The following is a 17,388-nucleotide window of genomic DNA, read 5'->3' on the forward strand; positions in this document are numbered from 1 at the left end:
TAAAAAAGACCCCCCAAAATTTACCAGTGGGAATATGATCGCATAATGATTTCTAAGAACTCAACTAATAATTTTGATACCTTTTTAAAAATTGTGAAAAATAATTACCTATCTTTTAACAAACCATCGGACAGGTATCATTCATGTTTTATCATATTTAAGGTCATCTATATATATATAAAAGGCCTAAGTGACCCGAACGACCAAACCTACTGGGTCGACTGGTTGCTATAAGAGACACCCACCAAGGGGCAGACGCTCAGTGCAGGAGTTGTCCCCTGGTGGTCAGTGCACTTCTACACCAAACTCCTGTGGCCCTCCCCCTGGCTGGCCAACCTTAGGCGACCCCTCCCCGAGCCAACCTCCTGCCGCCCTGATCACCGGCCAGGCCGAGGGACCCCCCCCCCCAACTGCACGAATTTGTGCACTGGGCCTCTAGTTTTTTGTAATTATTTCAAGTTCTTAATTGAAGTGAATAGCATTTCAGAGGAAGCTGGGATAAAATAAAGGTGACTGTTACTATCCGCTGAATTCATATTAGAATCTGCTTCAGGTTCTGTAGAAAAAGAACACACCACAGCCAGTCCTTTCATATCAAACTTTTTATTAAAATTGAGTCTTTACAATATATTTAGAATGACACGTTCCACGGACAAATACTTAAGATGTTCTATATCTCATTGTGGGCATACAAATTTACGGACATAATGAAAACTAAGCTATACACGCACATCCCAATTTATACCAGCGATCTGGAACTCCCGCGCTCCCCCCGCTGGTTTCCCAGACACTGTGGAATGTTTCCGTCCGCTTTAGAAAGGATACGACCCATCTCGAGGGCATCGCTTTGGCCAACCGATGCTGTCTCTCCAAGGTCACACAGAAGCCGGCCGTCCGTGGGACTAAGGTTTATCGTCAGGGGGCTCTTTGGCGTAGAGGTCGGACTGTGCTGTGAGGAAGGATTCCCAGGTAGCAAGGCACTGAGGAACGAAACACACACGAGGAGGTGAGCAGTGGCTCACGGTCAGTGTTCAAGGATGGGCGGCCCGGTATCACGGCCCACAGCCATCCGCCCCACTCCCTTCTCCCACCAGCTTGCCAGGCCCTCGTCCTGTTCTACACATTTTAATCCTTTAAAAAAAAAACATTTTCTTAATCTCACCGGAGGATATTTTCCCATTGAATTTTAGAGAGAGTGGAAGGGGGGAGAGACAGAGAGAAACATCAATGTGAGCGAGACACATCTATTGGTTGCCTCCTGCACGAACCCCAACCAGGGACAATGATCGAGCCTGCAACCGGGGCGCGTGCCCTTGACTGGAATCAAACCCAGGACCCTTCAGTCCACGGGCTGACACTCTATCCACTGAGCCAAACCGGGTAGAGCTACACTTTAATTCTTAAGGAGGGAAAGGACTGCTCAGTGCGGGGAAAGCCTGTACAAGGTTAAAGGATGAGCCAGGACTAGTTTGCTGAATGACCCACTGGTACCCCCCTAAGTGATCCAGGGAAAGATGGGGCGTTGGCTGTGAGGGGGCAGGTGTGAGACATCCAGGCAGAGGACGGAGATGCAACCACGCCTCCATCGGGTCCGAGTCCCACAACAGCAGGTGGGTTTGCACAGGCTGATGGTCTAGATCCGAGTTTCTTCAGCTGAAACCCAGGTCACTGACAGTGCTCACTTACCACGAAAGCAACTGTGGAATGGCATTTCCGTGACCTGCACAAACCTCTAGGCAGAACGCCTCGCACGAAGCAAGTGCTCAGAAAGTTAGCAATGATGCCATGAGGGTCTGTGGGCCCCGCTGGGGCGAGCTGGCCATTGCTGGGCTCGGGAAGCGAGAAAGGGATCAGGAGCCTGAAGAAGACGCAGACGTAAACGGGGTCATGACCTTGCCTGAGGCCGATCCTCCCCATGGCCTAGCCTCCGGTACCCGTGTGAACTGCATCCACGGGATAATCTTAACAGCTTGTGTGCTGTACACAGAAGACGAGGATGACAGCGTTTCTCATCCAAACGGTGTGAGCGAGAAGACAGCAGAGCAGCCTTTTTTCAGTGGTGGAAGAAAACACACCATCAAGGGATTGATTTTTTCGACGGTGAAATCATTACAACTTGTGACGTGAGCTAAAAACCTAAAAAATCAGAGCAACACCCGAAAGTGCCCGGTATCTCCGTCGGCCTGAACGTTCATGGAACCCGTCAGCTCGTTCTAGCTTTATCCTCACCGGAGAATCAGCACAGGGATCCCACTTCTAGTTGAATCGTGTGTCATGGTCCCCCATATGTTCTATTTCGTTGGCTTCAATGCTTTGAGGAAATCACGCCGTGTATCTGACAGTTAAGGAAATTGTGACCTGTACTGTCCAGCGAAAGTGAATCTCTTGCCATTTCCGCGAAGGCAGCGATGCCGGCGCCATTAGAAGAGGCACATGAGTGGTGACCCCACAGCGAGGGGGCAAAGTTTCCTAAAGAACAAATGAGGACACGAATGCGTCTCCCACAGGCACAACAGAGCTCCCACGGAGCTTCCGCATTTAAGGATGAATAGTTTCCGAGCCGGTGGGGCATGAGGTGGTTTGGACTCAGTGGGACTGCAGGCGAACCTTGGTCCTTCTTTGGGCCGTTTTCACAAGCCCAGGAGAAGGGCGCGGGACTATGTGTGCCCATCAAGTGTCACCCGAGAACTAAAAGGGCGGGTGTCCCAGGACTGATGGTGACCCCACGCAATGGTCGAGTCTGCCTGCCTCTGTGGGGCAGGACAAGGTGTGGAGACACAGCAGGGGCAACACTGCCCCTCCCCGCCGTCTTCAATATTTGTAGGATGATCATCATCGCAAAGGATGTCCAAAGATTCATACAGCACGGAGACGCAGTGCCGGTGGCTGCTCTTCCTCCAGGGGTCGGCGTTTACTAAAACCTCCCTTTGTGCTGGGCACGGAGTGAGGGCGACATGCATTTCATGTGTCTATCGAGCAGCTTGGAGACTTACGTTCTACGTTGGCAATTTCAGGCTGAAGGGAAAGAAGTTGTGACTTAAAGGATAAGCTGGTTGAGACGCCAGAAAAATATTTCTGAGTAAGAAAGCTTCAAAATCATTTATTTTAGTGACTTACCCAGAATGGTCAATGTTGCTTCTAGGCCTTGTCTTTCATCTGTCTTCATTCTATTCCACACACACACACACACAGCTTAGCACGCAAGCAGATCTGTGATACAGGCCCTGTTATTTTTAGTGCTTTAGAGATGAAGAACCTCAAGTATAAGTCTTCAAGGACTCTCAGCTCAAGGTCACAGTTGCACCTGCCCACAACCCATGCTCTTAGCCACCATGGAATAATGCCAACATAAAGTTTAGTATTTTTATAGGTAACTAGAGGCCCGGTGCACGAAATTTGTGCACTGGGGGGGGGGAGGGTCCCTCAGTATGGCCTGTGCCCTCTCGCAGTTCCGGACCCCTCAGAGGATGTCCACCTGCTGGCTTAGGCCCACTCCCCAACAGTTGGACATCCCTCTTGCAGTCTGGGACCCCTCACTCCTTACCACCTGCCTGCTCGCTGCTTTTTACCGCTCGGCTCACTGCTCCTTAGTGCTGCCATAGAGGCGGGAGAGGCTCCCACAACCACCACTGCGCTCCCCAGCCCTGAACCCGGCTTCTGGCTGAGTGGCGCTCCCCCTATGGGAGCACACTGACCACCAGGGGGTCCTTTGTTGAGCGTCTGCCCCCTGGTGGTCAGTGCACGTCATAGCAACCGGTCGTTCTGGTTGTTCCGCCTTAACAGTTGCTTAGGCTTTTATTATATAGACGCTATACCCTGTTCACGGAACAGCTAACAGAAAATTTAGTTTCATCCAAACAGACTGATAGATATGGAGAACAGACTGATGGTTGTCAGAGGGGAGGGGGTTCGGGGGCTGAGTGAAAAAGGTGAAAGGGTTCAGAAGTACACAGTGGCCGTTTCAGAATCGCCTTAAAGATTTAAAGCACAGCATAGGGAATATGGGCAATCACACTGTCATATTTCTGTACGGTGCCAGGTGGGAACTGGAAATACCGGGGGGACCACTTTGAAAAGCACGTGATTGTCTAACCACCATGCTGTTCACCTGAAACTAATACAACATAATCCCGAATGTCAACTGCAATTGCAAAAGGAAACTTGCAAAAAGAAAAGTTAGTTTCATCCAAATTATCACATAAACACATCAAGACTACCTATGACAACCAAGTAAAATAACCATAAGTTTGTAAAATGTGATAACAGTCAAACCTTAGCATGTGTTTCTTTTAAAACCAGAAATTCTCATATTAAGGCAGCAACTGTGGTGGCTCCCGTCTCCCCCCGGATCTGAAAGCGTATTCAGACAGCACAGTGTAAGTGTGTCTCTCTACTAACCTACTAGTGGGAGCCGTGCCTGCAGGTCCGCTGAGTGTCCCAATGGCCTTGGGCGCAGACGACATACTGATGTTTGAGGAAATACTGAAGCTCAAACCTGTAAACACCTCTACCTGGAGCCAATATGGCTGCAAATCAATGACGTTATCAAAGTCGTAGACCGGCCTAAGATGAGGGCGACGAGCGGTGCGACCTTTTAGTAACTGCTCTTCACCCCCGAACCCTGAGACCCAAACCCGTCACGGACCCTTTGGGAGCCGCCTGCTTTAAGGTTTTAGGAAGTCACCCATCTAGAGAGACACTGGAGGCCATGGCACTAGAGGACAGCGGCTCCTGGTATTTCGCAGCAGCTCAAGATTATTCATAGATTCCATTGGAAGAAAGCCTACATTCAGCTCCTGAGAGTCACCTGCCCACTTACGATGTTAGAAATACCAACAACTTCAGAATGACGAAATCTGCACGTTTTCTAAAAATTTCTTATGTCTCTCAAGAATGTACCAGTAATAAGTGTGCATCTGTAAAGCCGTAACTGCAGGAGTGAAGGCACAGGACTCATCAGCTGGAAACGCCACCTTGTGGCCCATTGCTTCACCGCTTTGTCCTGTGAGTCTGAGCTGTCACTCAAGGTCTGCTGGAGAGAGAGGTTCCGCTTCTCACTTTCACACCCGGGAAAGCTGGGCCTCTCCTGCATGGCAAGTCTTACAGGAAGAATTGATCCAGGAGCCACATTCGAAGGCGCATCTTTTCCACGCGCACTTTTGCCGTATCGTATCATCATCGATTTTTACTAACAGCAGGCCAATCTCGCGAGGTGCACCCAGTTTCGTATGGAATTACGCTCCAAACATCAAGGTCCCTGTGTCTGGGCACCCGAAGTCCAGAACGTGGAGAGGAAGGCCACACTTACTTCTGGGTTCCTGGACGATTCTCGAGGCGCAGGCGTGGTGGTGAGGTGCTTTGTGTGAGAGCATCGCGCATGTTTTCTAATTTTATTTTCCTCAGATGCTGTGAGGACTGTGTGGATGGGAGGGGGTGACAGGAGTACCACCAACACCTCTACCTGACAGATTAGATCCTTAAATGAGTGATTTTACATGAGGCAACGACATAGAAGACTGACAGCATCTGGAATGACGTGACCTCTGGCCTGGCCATGCAACCTCATGTTGTTCTTTTTTAATATGTTTTTATTGATTTTTAGAGAGAGGGGAAGGAAGAGAGAGAAAGAAACATCGCTGAGAGAGAAACATGTATAGGCTGCCTGCTGCACGCCCCTTACTGGGGATCGAGCCCGCAACCCGGCCAAGTGCCCCCACTGGGAATTGAACCAGCGACCTCTTGGTGCATGGGACGATGCCCAACCAACCGAGCCACCCTGGACAGGTGCGGCCACATGTCTTTATGCTGACACGCTCAGAAGGGCCCTGCAGACACCGAACAATAGTTTGATTGGACACAGCACATCGTTTTCCGATAATGGTGCTTAAAGTGCCACTCGAGGTGACAAGGTCACGGGCGCTCTTCATTTCCTCCTTACTTGTCAGAGGACTGAGCTCTGTTGTTGCTGTTCTTGTTTGTTCTGAGTGCCCTGGTATTAATTTTATAACCAGAAAGATAAGGCGACAGAACAAGGACCTCCACCCATTAACTAGTAATTCTAAAATAAACTGTGCGAAGGAACACATGCTGTTACTCTGAGTATTATGTCCAGCTAACAACACACTGCTGCACTTGGCAAAAAAAGTTAACATGACGTACTCTTTTCATGGTTATGACGTCAAAATTAAGCTTTCAAAGCATCTATCCTTTCAATTTGTACGACATAGTAAGGATCACTTTCTTCCAGATCTCTTTGCCATCATCATCACCATCATCATCTCTATCATCAGCATCTCTATTATCTCTATCATCGTCAACCTTAACATCAGCATCTCTATCATCATCAGCATCTCTATCATCAGCATCTCTATCATCAGCATCTCTATCATCATCGTCTCTAATATCAGCATCTCTATCATCAGCATCAATGACACAAACAGCTACTGCTGGGGGACAACTAGAAAACGGCCATGCACTTGGTCCAGCATGACTGTGGTTTGCGCGTCCCTTCACACTGTGACAGGAATCGCTGTCCTCGGTTATCTGGATACCAGTAGACTTTGAAACGATTCACGCATGTCCAACTGGATTTGGGGTTTCATTGTTTTGTTCTTCTCATTTAAAAAAAAAAAAAGACTCCATAAATGTATTCCTACTCATCGATCCTACAGGACAAAGTGGGAATGACCTCATTTTATAAAATTCCTGTTTTATATTTGCTGTCAACTGCCTCTGGGTAAATTCGCACATCCACGCACGTTTCACCAGACAATAACTGGCTTCTGGTACAGACCTCTGCCTTATATTCATAATCTGATTTTCCTCGATCACTTTGGTATTTAAATTTTAAGTTATAAACCAGCTGTGACCATTTGTCTTCATAAAAGTAAGTCCAGAGGCAAATGTTCATTCCGTATTTCATCCATCACACTAGAAACAAACCCCGCTGGGGCTGTGTCTGTGCAAATGTTGATGAAAAAAGAAGTATTTCCATAAGAATGTGATTAAACTTACAAAGGGAATGGGACGATTCTGGAGCATTCCACTTCCCTGTGTGTCTGAGAGATTCTGAAGTTAACGGACAACAGCAGACGGTGGGTGGCGGTCCAGGCCCACAACACAGTCTGTGTGCAAATTAAGGAGCCTGGACTGAAGGGCTCCACCCTCCCCACTGCGCTGGGATGACCTGTCAACCACTTAGAAGTTACTCAGGAAAAAAACAACAGAACAAGTAATTGTGGGGTTTTCTGAAGTTATAATAAAGTTCACACATCCAATATAATAAAAGCCTAACGTGCAAATCGACCAAACAGCGAACGACCAGTCGCTATGATGCGCGCTGACCACCAGGTGCAGACACTCAATGCAGGAGCTTCCCCCTGGTGGTCAGTGCGCTCCCACAGGGGGAGTGCCGCTTAGCCAGAAGCCAGGCTCATGGCTTACGAACGCAGCGGCGGTGGCAGGAGCCTCTCCCGCCTCCATGGCAGCACTAAGGAGCAGCAACACAAGCAGTAAAGAGCAGCAAGCAGGCGGGTGGTAAGGAGCGAAAGGTCCCGGAGCGGGCCTAAGCCAGCAGTCAGACATCCCCCGAAGGGTCCCGGACTACGAGAAGGCACAGGCTGTGTTGAGGGACCCCCCCCACCAGTGCATGAATCTTGTGCACTGGGCCTCTAGTCCAATTATAATTATAATTCACACTGAGGCTGGTGTGGTTCAGATGGCTGGGCATGGTACCAAGCACCAAAAGGTTGCCAGTTCGATTCCCGGCCAGGGCACATGCCCAGATTTCAGGCTGCAGGAGGCAGCCGATCAATGTTTCTCTCTGTCTCTCTCTCCCTTCTTTTCTCTCTAAAATAAAAAAAAAATCAATAAAACATATTAAAAATTAAAAAAAGAACTATAATTTACTTGGAGGTAAGTGTTAAAAACATAACATCTGATAGCAAATGCTGTGATGGACAAAACTTGCAAAATGGCAATATGGTATGTGATGCTAATTGAATTGTTTCTAAGAAAATTGTTTTTTCTTTCCTCACTTTGCAAACCCTTTATTACATAAGAAAGGGAGAGTCTGGCCAGCATGGCTCGGTGGTTGAGGGTCGACCTATGAACCAGGAGGTCAAGGTTCGATTCCTGGTCAGGGCACATGCCCTGGATGCGAGCTCCATCCCCAGTGAGGGGCATGCAGGAGGTGGCTGATCAATGATTCCCTCTCATCACTGATGTTTCTATATCTCTCTCTTCCTCTCTGAAATCAATTAAAATATTTTTTAAAAAAAGAAAGGGAGAGAAAGAGGAAATAAGAAAGGAGATGATGAGGAATCATTATCAAGTGCTTGCAAGGACTTCGAATCCTTCCAGATCAAGAGACCGAGGAGAAAGACACCAGAGGAAACGGGGGCATGTCCCCTCATGTTGCGCTCAGCTGTGTGAGCCCCTGGGAGCTTGTGCGGAAGAAGAAGACAGAAAACACATCCTCCTCCCTGGTCATCCACACACGCATCTCAGTGGGCGGGTGTGGCATCACCCCATTAACTGGCAAGTTCATGGGCATCGAGCCACCGAGAGGCTCTTGAACGTGCCACCTGCTTCCTTACCACTCTCCCAACACAGGCCAGGGGGGCAGTAAAGGGGAAGACGCCCTTTTACAGGAGGCGCTATCCCGGGTCATAATCACCTGCTCATAGTAGTGGATGTTCCGCTCGGCCGTGTCCGCAAACGCGGACTTGATGTCGTTCCGCATGTTCTGCTTCCATCGCTCCCAGTCCGCTCTCAGTGCGGTGTTGGCGCACTCCACCTTGTCTTCCAGCTTCCCGACCTCTTCCGTGAGCTGAACAGGACACAGAGAGAGAAGTGGATCTATGGATTCTAGCCACTGAGCAAGGAGTCTAAGCTGCACATTACATTATATCAAAACTAGAGGCCCAGTACACAAAATCTATGCACGGGTAGGGTCCCTCGGCCTGGCAGGCGATCAGGGCCGATCGGGGCCTTCCTTCATTCCGCCCCACCCCCTGGTGGTCAGCGCATGTCATAGCGCGCGATCGAACTCCTGGTCTCCCAGTCGAACTCCTGAGGGGACACTTTGCATGTTAGCTTTTTATATACATAGGTACCAACACAGCTGAAGAATAATTCTTCTTTTTCATTTCTTTGCAAAGTCACCGGCATTTACTGTGTGCAGCCTCGTTCACATCAGGAGAACACCGGGTTTGGTCAGAGGTGCTAAGTGGGGGTCCAAGGTCTGAGCCCACTGAGCACGGGACGCCCGCTAACTCTCCAGCCCTGGGCCTCAGCCTCACTATTCACCAAACAAAGGGAATGGAACCACAACTTGTCTCCAAGTTCTGCACAGACACTCGCATCACCTCTGCTGTGTGTGCTGCTGGGGTTTACGCTACAGGAGGGTTTTGTTCGCTGCGGCTTCCCACCCCTGGCCTCCGTGTCCAGTCATTGTGGCGGAACGCTCAGTTAACTGGCGTTAAAACCTCCAGACAGGATGCAGTCCAACCTCCAGGCCAGAGGCGTCCCCGTCACCCAGTCAGCTCCCATGATTCCAATCCTCGGAAACTCTAATCCTATATAATAAAAGCCTAATATGCAAATTGTCCCCTTGACCAGGAGTTCGACTGGGAGTTTGACCAGGGGGTGGGGCCGGCCAGCCAACTGCGGGAAGGGAGGCCCCGGCTGGCAGCCGGCAGCCGCTAGGGACCCTACCCGTGCACGAATTTTGTGCGCTGGGCCTCTAGTTTATAATAAGCACACACCACCTAACTCAAACTAAGAATGACCTGGACTGTACCTTTCCCAACAATTTGGAAAAGTATACTATTGTCAGATGTCCTTTCCCTTAGCTGACTTTAATCGCACCAAGTCCTTGGCCACAGGAACTCACTGAACATGGACCATCGACAAAAGTTAACAGGCCCGGCCGGCGGGGCGCAATGGTTGAGCGACAACCTATGAACCAGGAGGTCCTGGTTCAATTCCCGATCAGGGCACAGGCCCGGGTTGCGGGCTCAATCCCCAGTCGGGGTTGTGTTGGAGGCAGCCAATCAATGATTCTCTCTTATCATTGATGTTTCTGTTTCTCTCACCCTCTCCAAAAATATATATATATATATTTAAAAAATAAAAACAAATAATAAAAGTTGACTGAAGTGGGGGTGTAGGACTGAGGAACCCGCAGGCGCAGGAGGCCCCTCCAGCCGCACAGGTGTCAGGAGCTCTCCAGTAGGACTTCAGCTCGTGTTCTCTGCTGGCAGACAGCACGGGGAGGGCTGGAGAGGGCACAGGCTTGACTAATTCTTTCCACAAACTGGCAGCTACTTGGCCCTCTGTTGGTGGAAACATAGACACAGCAGCAAGCCTTCCACACCCCCCCCCCCCCACCTCGTCAAATGCTGTAAAACTGGAATAAGTAATAAACGCTTGTAAGCTGGGGGGAGGGGGGGGGAGACTGCTATTTCACAGCAAGGCTGGTGGGTAATTCTTAGCCTCCGTCACATACAGCCAGACATCAGCCACCCAGCTCATGGCAGCCATTAATGCTAGGAGCTCGGCACACGGCACGGGATCCCGCTCCAACCTCGAGCCCTGCACGAGTACCAGTGCCCGCGCCACGGTCATGGCCACTGAGGAGGCCACACACTCCCCGTGCACGATTTCACTGCATCTGCATCCAACGCTGCAAACTTGGCACGTGTGCCGTCCTTCCACCGGGACCGGGAGGGAGTGCGAGCGATCACAGCCTTTGTGGCAGAGCAGCCAGGTCCGGCCCAGGGCTGCCGTGTCCCCTCCCTGCTGACTGTGCCAGCCACGCCTGCGCCCGGGGGCCAGCCGACCGCTCTCCCTGGAGGGGGATGCAGTCCGTGAGAATAAATAACACCCCGAGGCGGCCGTGCAATGCAGAAAGCGGTCTGTCACAGCAGAGGAAACAGGAAAGGGGTCCCCAGGAAACGCATGGAGGGGCAGATGGACCGCGAGAGGGGGAACTGGCTCTGGGCAGGGCGCGAGCCTGCAGGCAGCGGGGAGCCCGGGAAGGTGGGGACCAGGGCCCAGCTGTGCTGCGGGAGGGTTCCCCAGTCCCAGGGAGGTGTGGGGTGGGGAGGGTGAGCAGGGACAGGAGGGGGGGAGGGAACCGGCCCACCTGCATGGAGCGATGGGGGCGCCATGCACAACGCGGAGGGAGGGTTTGGCTCATCCCCACCCTCTTCCACCCTCTCAGCAGCCCTCTAGCCTGAGCGAGGGACTAAGGTGCGGGTACAATGGGCTGGCCCTCCAGGACTCACGCCTAGAAGGAGAGAGAACATGGAGCTGGACAAAGGAAAGGTGCTGTGCGTCATGAGCAAAGCAACTAGCAGGTGGCAGCCTGGAGGCTGGCGGGCGCTTGTGAGAAAGGACAGGTGGTCCCTCCCGGCTGGTCCCTAGCCCGTGAGTTCGGGGCCGGCAGAAGATGACAGGCCCTGAAGTGGGAGTTTGGATTTTAACAGAAGCCCACAGAACGACTGCAGAAGCTTCAGGAAGGGGCGGGGCAGCTGTATTCTCATTCGGGAACATAGACGTGAAAGTCCGAAAAACGGAGCCAGCAGAATCCAGCGAGGACCGTGGCCGCTTGACCCCAGGGACCCGGGTCGGTTCCAAAGAAAAATATCTCAGTGCAGATCCCCACACGAAGTGCATGTGGAGGAAATCATACAATTACAGTAGCAGATGCCGAAACCCACGCAAGGACGCCCGGCAGCCCCTTAGGACCCAGCCTCTCCTCTCGCAGGAGGTGAGCACGCCCTCCGCCTGGTGAGAAACACACACAGGTGTCTCCCCAGGACGGGGCCACGCCTGCGGGGCAGCTCAGTTTTGGAAATGGATGTATTTCCGTAAGCGTGGCCTTTGTAAGTATTTAAGGTGTTTGCATCCATTTTCTAATTTATGACACAAACAAACAAAAACACAAGATACTTAGGAATAAAATTGATCACAAGATGCAGAAGACCTTTTTGGAAAAAGCATTTTTAACGTTTCTTAGGAGATTTCAAAGAGGACCAATACTAGGCGAGGTTTCCAAAAAACTAGTCTGTTTTGAATCTTCTGGCTCGTTCTCTTTTCATTTCAGCTTAAACACCAGCTCCTCAGATCACCCTTCTGAGAACAGCATTTCCGTACAAACGGGTCCGTGTTGCTGTCGTCTGACCCCGCCCACTGGTCCTTCCCTGTCACTCACGGGACCAGCAGTTACTTCACGGACTTGCCTCCTGTTGATGGACGCTGTCCTCTGGGCCTGCGTGTCCGTCTTCCCACCCCATGTCCCGGTGCACACGCTCAGTGGGAACTTGATAAATAATGTGGAAGGAATGAATGCTTTTAGAAAAGTAAAATATCAGTAATAAATCGAGGCTCGTTTCCCTATTGCCTTTCCAAGGTTTATTTTCTTTACTTTTAAATATTACAGAAACTTGGGCCCTGGCCCAGTAGCTCAGTTGGTTAGAGCGATGACATCTCGATATGTCAAGGTTATGGGTTCAATCCCCTGTCAGGGCATATATAAGACTCAATCAATGAACGTATCAGTAAGTGGAACAAGTCAATGTCTGTCTGTCTGTCTCTCTCTCTCTCATCAATAAATAATAATAATCCTATATAATAAAAGGCTAATATGCAAATTGACCAAACTGTGGAACGACTGGTCGCTATGATGCACACTGACCACCAGGGGGCAGATGCTCAATGCAGGAGCTGCCCCCTGGTGGTCAGTGAGAACCACTCAGCCAGAAGCCGGGCTCATGGTTGGTGAGCGAAGTGGCAGTGGCAGGAGCCTCTCCTGCTTCCATGGCAGCGCTAAGGATGTCCGGCTGATGGCTCAGGCCCACCCCTCTGGGCTCCTGGACTGCGAGAGGGTGTAGGCCGGGCTGAGGGACCCCCTCCGAGTGCACGAATTTCGTGCACCAGGCCTCTAGTAAATAAAGATCACAGAAACTTAACATGGGCCTGCCCCTACCCCAAAGGCACACATCACCGACATTTTTGAGCAGAACAATACAATTTGATCATAACAGCTATTCTTACTGGGGGCGAAAAATCCTTGTTTTCTTTGTGAAACAGCTTCTCTGTTATTTCCTTTTATGGAATAAAATCAACCATCCTATTTATTCAAATGCTAAAAATCTCTCTTCATAACCAGGAAAGCCGGAACTGATCCTTTCGAAACGTTCTTGAAAATAACACGCCTAAATAAAAAGATTTCGAGGGGCCCTCCATCAGAAGACAATAGCAAACTCAAGATCTGACAGCTCCGCTCCTTCACAGGCGGTAATTAAATTGCAGGGGGAGCTGAGAGCTCTCGGCGAGGAAGTGCTGTTATTTTCTGATTTGCGCGAGGGGAGAGGCGCACGGGGAAAGGAGACGCTTGGTGAGACAACGCCGCGGGAGGCAGCCGTGCGACTGCTGAGCGGCACCTTCTTCGTCGTCGTCGTCGACGACGGCACAATGCACACTTGTCTTCAACGCAGGAGCCTCTCCCCGCCGCCCCCGGTCGGCTCTGTTATCGAAACGGAACGTGTGCAGTAAAAGCACGCAATGCGCTTCGCAAAAATGACAAGTGAGTCCTAAAATACCGCAAGTGTCGTGGCCACGTCACCTGTCAAGCCAGGACCCCGCCACCTTGAGCGTCCCTCAGAAAGGGTCAGCGTGACTCCCTGTGACACTGGAGGCGACAGGGGGCGGCTGTTAAACGGCCCAGTTTAGGAAATGCTTTCCTTTGAGTCCTCTGCACAACAGCCCCCCCCCCACCCCAATACATTAGACCGAAGGGGAGGCGTCTCTGGTGCTCCTAGGAGTCCTCTTGATATAAACCCTTGAAAAAGGAATAATGCGCCCCGGCCCGTGTGGCTCGGTTGGTTGAGTGTCGGCCTGGGCCCTGAAAGGGTTCCCGGTCAGGGCACATGCCCTGGTTGGGGCTCGATTCCCAGCAGAGGGCGTGCAGGAGGCAGCCGGTCGACGTTTCTCTCTCATCAATGTTTGTCTCTTTCTCTCTTGCTCTCCCTTCCTCTCTCTCTAAAATCAATAAAAGTGTATTTTTTTTAAAAAAGAATAATGTGTCTGCTTAGAAAATTTAAGGTTTTTTAACCTCTTAGAGATAATAATTTCCTCTATTTGTCCCTAAAGAGCATCATCTAAGCTGAGAAATACACGGTATTATCATAAGGTCGCACTGAGGTTAAAAATCATTTTGAAGCCAAAATCTGAGCTGATTTGTTTTACAGAGCTTCTCAGGCTATATGATTTTATCGTAAATTATTTTTATTTTATTTAGTACTTAATCCAATATCTCACATATTATCTCATTAAAGTCCTCACAATACAGCTGTTGGGTAATTATTATTGTCCCCATTAACAAGAAAAAGTAAGCTTTATTGAGGTTGAAGTGCCTTTTTTTGTAACTTCTTCTCAGAACCCAGGTTGCCTAACCTGGGAACCAACCCCCAGAAAAACCTCCCTCTCCAAGGCCCAGAGCTCCGTGCAATCCAAGGGCACCGACACTGCGGGGGGGGGGGGGGGGGGGCGCCAGGGGACGACTGTTCTGGTCTTTGTGGAGCAGAACTGCTGACTTTAGGAGCACCATTGAGACGATTCATCCTTAAATCAGGGGTGGGGAACGCCTGGCCCGCGGGCCATATTAAGACCCCAGAAATCATTTGGCCTGGCCCTGCCAAGGCATCAGGGGTGAGTTAATTCAGTGTTTGGCCAAATAGAGCAGCTGGTTTTTAAGCTGATCATTCTGTGTGGCCCGAAAATGATGTTATAAATATCCAAATGGCCCTTGGCAGGAAAAAGGCTCCCACCCGGCTTAAATAATAAGTTTTATGATGCCATTATATAGTCTCTAGTATATTATTCTTCTGTACTTTTTTCCTCTTATCAAAATTTTTACTGACACAAGCTCTACCTTTATACACATTAATTCATCTTCAAAACGTTTTCCTTCAAAGCCAGCATTATTAGTTCTGCACGTCCGTGGATAGAGTAATTAATGTCTGATTAAAGCCGCTCGGTGAGTAACAGCGTCCAAGCCCCCTCCAGGCCCCGGACTCCCAGTGCGTTACTGCTGCTCTGAGCCTCATCAAGTATTTACTGAGGCAGGGCTGGGGGTGGGGGGGGGAGAGAGAGAAAGAGAGAGAGAGAGAGAGAGAGAGGAGGGAGGGGGAGTGAGAAGGAAAGAGAGGGACAGTGAGGGAGAGAGAGAGGGAGAGATATGAAACAGACCCTCAGGACACATTTCTTATGAACAAAAAGCCTAAATTAAAAGAGAAAATAAAGGAATTGGACCTATTTTTGAGTTCCTATAGGGGGCAGCTGTTCAAGGATTCTATCTATAGTGGGCAGGACTCCCCCAACCACACCACCCACGTGCAGGACAACGTACGGAGCTCTTCCATCCTGAGAAGAAATGACAGGGATTCTTTTTAAATATATTTCTATTGATTTCAGAGAGGAAGGGAGAGGGAGAGAGAGAGAGAAAGATCAATGATGAGAGAGAATCACTGACCAGCTGCCTCCTGCACGCCCCACACTGGGGATCAAGCCTGCAACCCAGGCCTGTGCCCTGACCAGGGATCGAACCCTGACCCCCTGGTTCCTAGGTCCACGCTCAGCCCCTGAGCCTCGGCGGCCGGGCTGACGGGTGTCCGACCACCCTCTTTACTCATCCTGTTACTTTCTCCGCAGCAGGTGAGACAGGGGGAAGTGCTGCTGGAGACAGACGCTGAGCTCACAGTGTGCCTTTGGGAACCACGGGCGACCACGTTCCGCTAGAGCCTCCCTGTCCTGCTCCCCACACTCGCCCCGCAGCGCGCAGGCCCCATTCGCCGCACTCCACGCGGACGGGTCCTCCCCGCGAACCTGGGACCGTACACACACCCACTCCTCCGCGCACAGTTCATGGCGAACGGTTTGGAGGCGGCACAGCCTTCTCTCGCCCTCAGATGCCTCCTGACGGATTTTCTGGGTCACAGTTGGCGTGAGTCAATTCCATGTTGTGTTCACGACAGACAAGCTGGTGTCTGCAGGTTCCAAAAGGCTCCTAACTAAACACACGTTTCTGGGTCACGTCTCTCCAGGAAAAGATGTGGGTCTAACCTTGAGAGCATGTGGAGTCCTTCACTGGGAGCTCCTGCCTGTCCATCGGCTGCCCCCGGCCCCTGGGCGTAAGGGGCGCCCACAGGTTCACTCCGGGCGACTCCTCTGACCTGGGCTTCCACCGCTCAGCCAGCGAGACGGGGCAGCGCCGATGCTTTGGGACGCGCCGATACAAAGACACCAACAAGAAGGGCCTTCTCCTCCCCCGGGGCCATGTCCCCCACGTCCCTCCCTGCGGCGAGTGTGTGCGCGTGGACGCGTGTGTGCCAGCATCTCTCACACACGCAGATGCGAACAGACAAAGAGCAGCAGATAGAGACAGATATTGGGAAATGAGGCCATTGGCAGAAAGACCTTCGCAAAAAGGTCAGGGGAGAAAGGTAAGAAAAAGATACCTGAGAGCAGGTAGAGGCAACCTCTGCTCCGCCCCCCGCCCCCATTATTTCTGAATGGGCACTTTATCGTGTTCACTCAAGGCAGCATTCAGATAGGAATGAATGTGAATACGCTTGACATTTAGCAATATGTGCACAGACTCCGCGAGTCGGGTCTGGAAGCGATGCCGAGAACTCCTCACCAAACGGCAGAAACCACAAGTGCCCGCCCCCGCGCCTCCCCCCTCCTCGGGGCCATCGCGGCCCCTCGTCTCCACCGGCAGATGCGGCTCTGACTCGGCAGTGGGAGCATCTTCTTCGTGGAGCTCATCACACGAAGCGTCTTCTGTGCCAGCGTCTCTCACACACGCAGATGTGGGGAGCAGGACAGGGAGGCTCTAGCGGAACGTGGTCGCCTGCGGTTCCCACCCCCAGCACACACACATGCGCGCGCGCACACACACACAGGCACACACGCACACATGCACACACACAGGCACACACGCACACATGCACACGCACATGCACACGCACGCTATGTCAATATTATCATTTCTTTAAGGCTCAGCGAGCAGGCAGTGCTGCTCTGTGCAGGGTGCTGTCGAGAACATCAGAAGACAAACAACCGTTATTTGAAGATCAGAGCACAATACTGGCTCACAACTAGCACGTCACCCGGAGCAAGGACCGGCTTGAATAAATCCGGTGTCTGTCTGTAGCGGCTGAGCGCTGCTGCATGCAAATCCAGGCCGCGATGATCTTAGGAAAATGCGAGTGTATTTTTGCTCACATAAACACCCTGCCACCGCGAAGGCATCGCTTCCAGACCCGACTCGCGGAGTCTGTGCACATATTGCTAAATGTCAAGCGTATTCACATTCAT

General features: G+C 51.0%; 1 protein-coding gene across 2 annotated transcripts in view; it reads right to left on the bottom strand.

The window, feature by feature from the left end:
• Nucleotides 1–587: 587 nt before the first annotated feature.
• SNX7 (sorting nexin 7) overlaps nucleotides 588–17,388 on the bottom strand; it is a 29,106-nt gene continuing 12,305 nt past the window's right edge. For both annotated transcript variants that reach the window (XM_023745449.1, XM_023745448.1), the window contains 2 exons: nucleotides 8,678–8,830; nucleotides 588–980 (listed from right to left, as the gene is read on the bottom strand). In XM_023745449.1, coding sequence (XP_023601217.1) covers nucleotides 903–980; nucleotides 8,678–8,830 — 231 coding nt within the window. In that variant the 3' untranslated portion in view covers nucleotides 588–902. The remainder of the gene's footprint in view (nucleotides 981–8,677; nucleotides 8,831–17,388) is intronic.

The sequence above is a fragment of the Myotis lucifugus genome, unplaced genomic scaffold (genome assembly GCF_000147115.1).
Source record: "Myotis lucifugus unplaced genomic scaffold, Myoluc2.0 scaffold_544, whole genome shotgun sequence".
NCBI lineage: Eukaryota > Metazoa > Chordata > Mammalia > Chiroptera > Vespertilionidae > Myotis > Myotis lucifugus.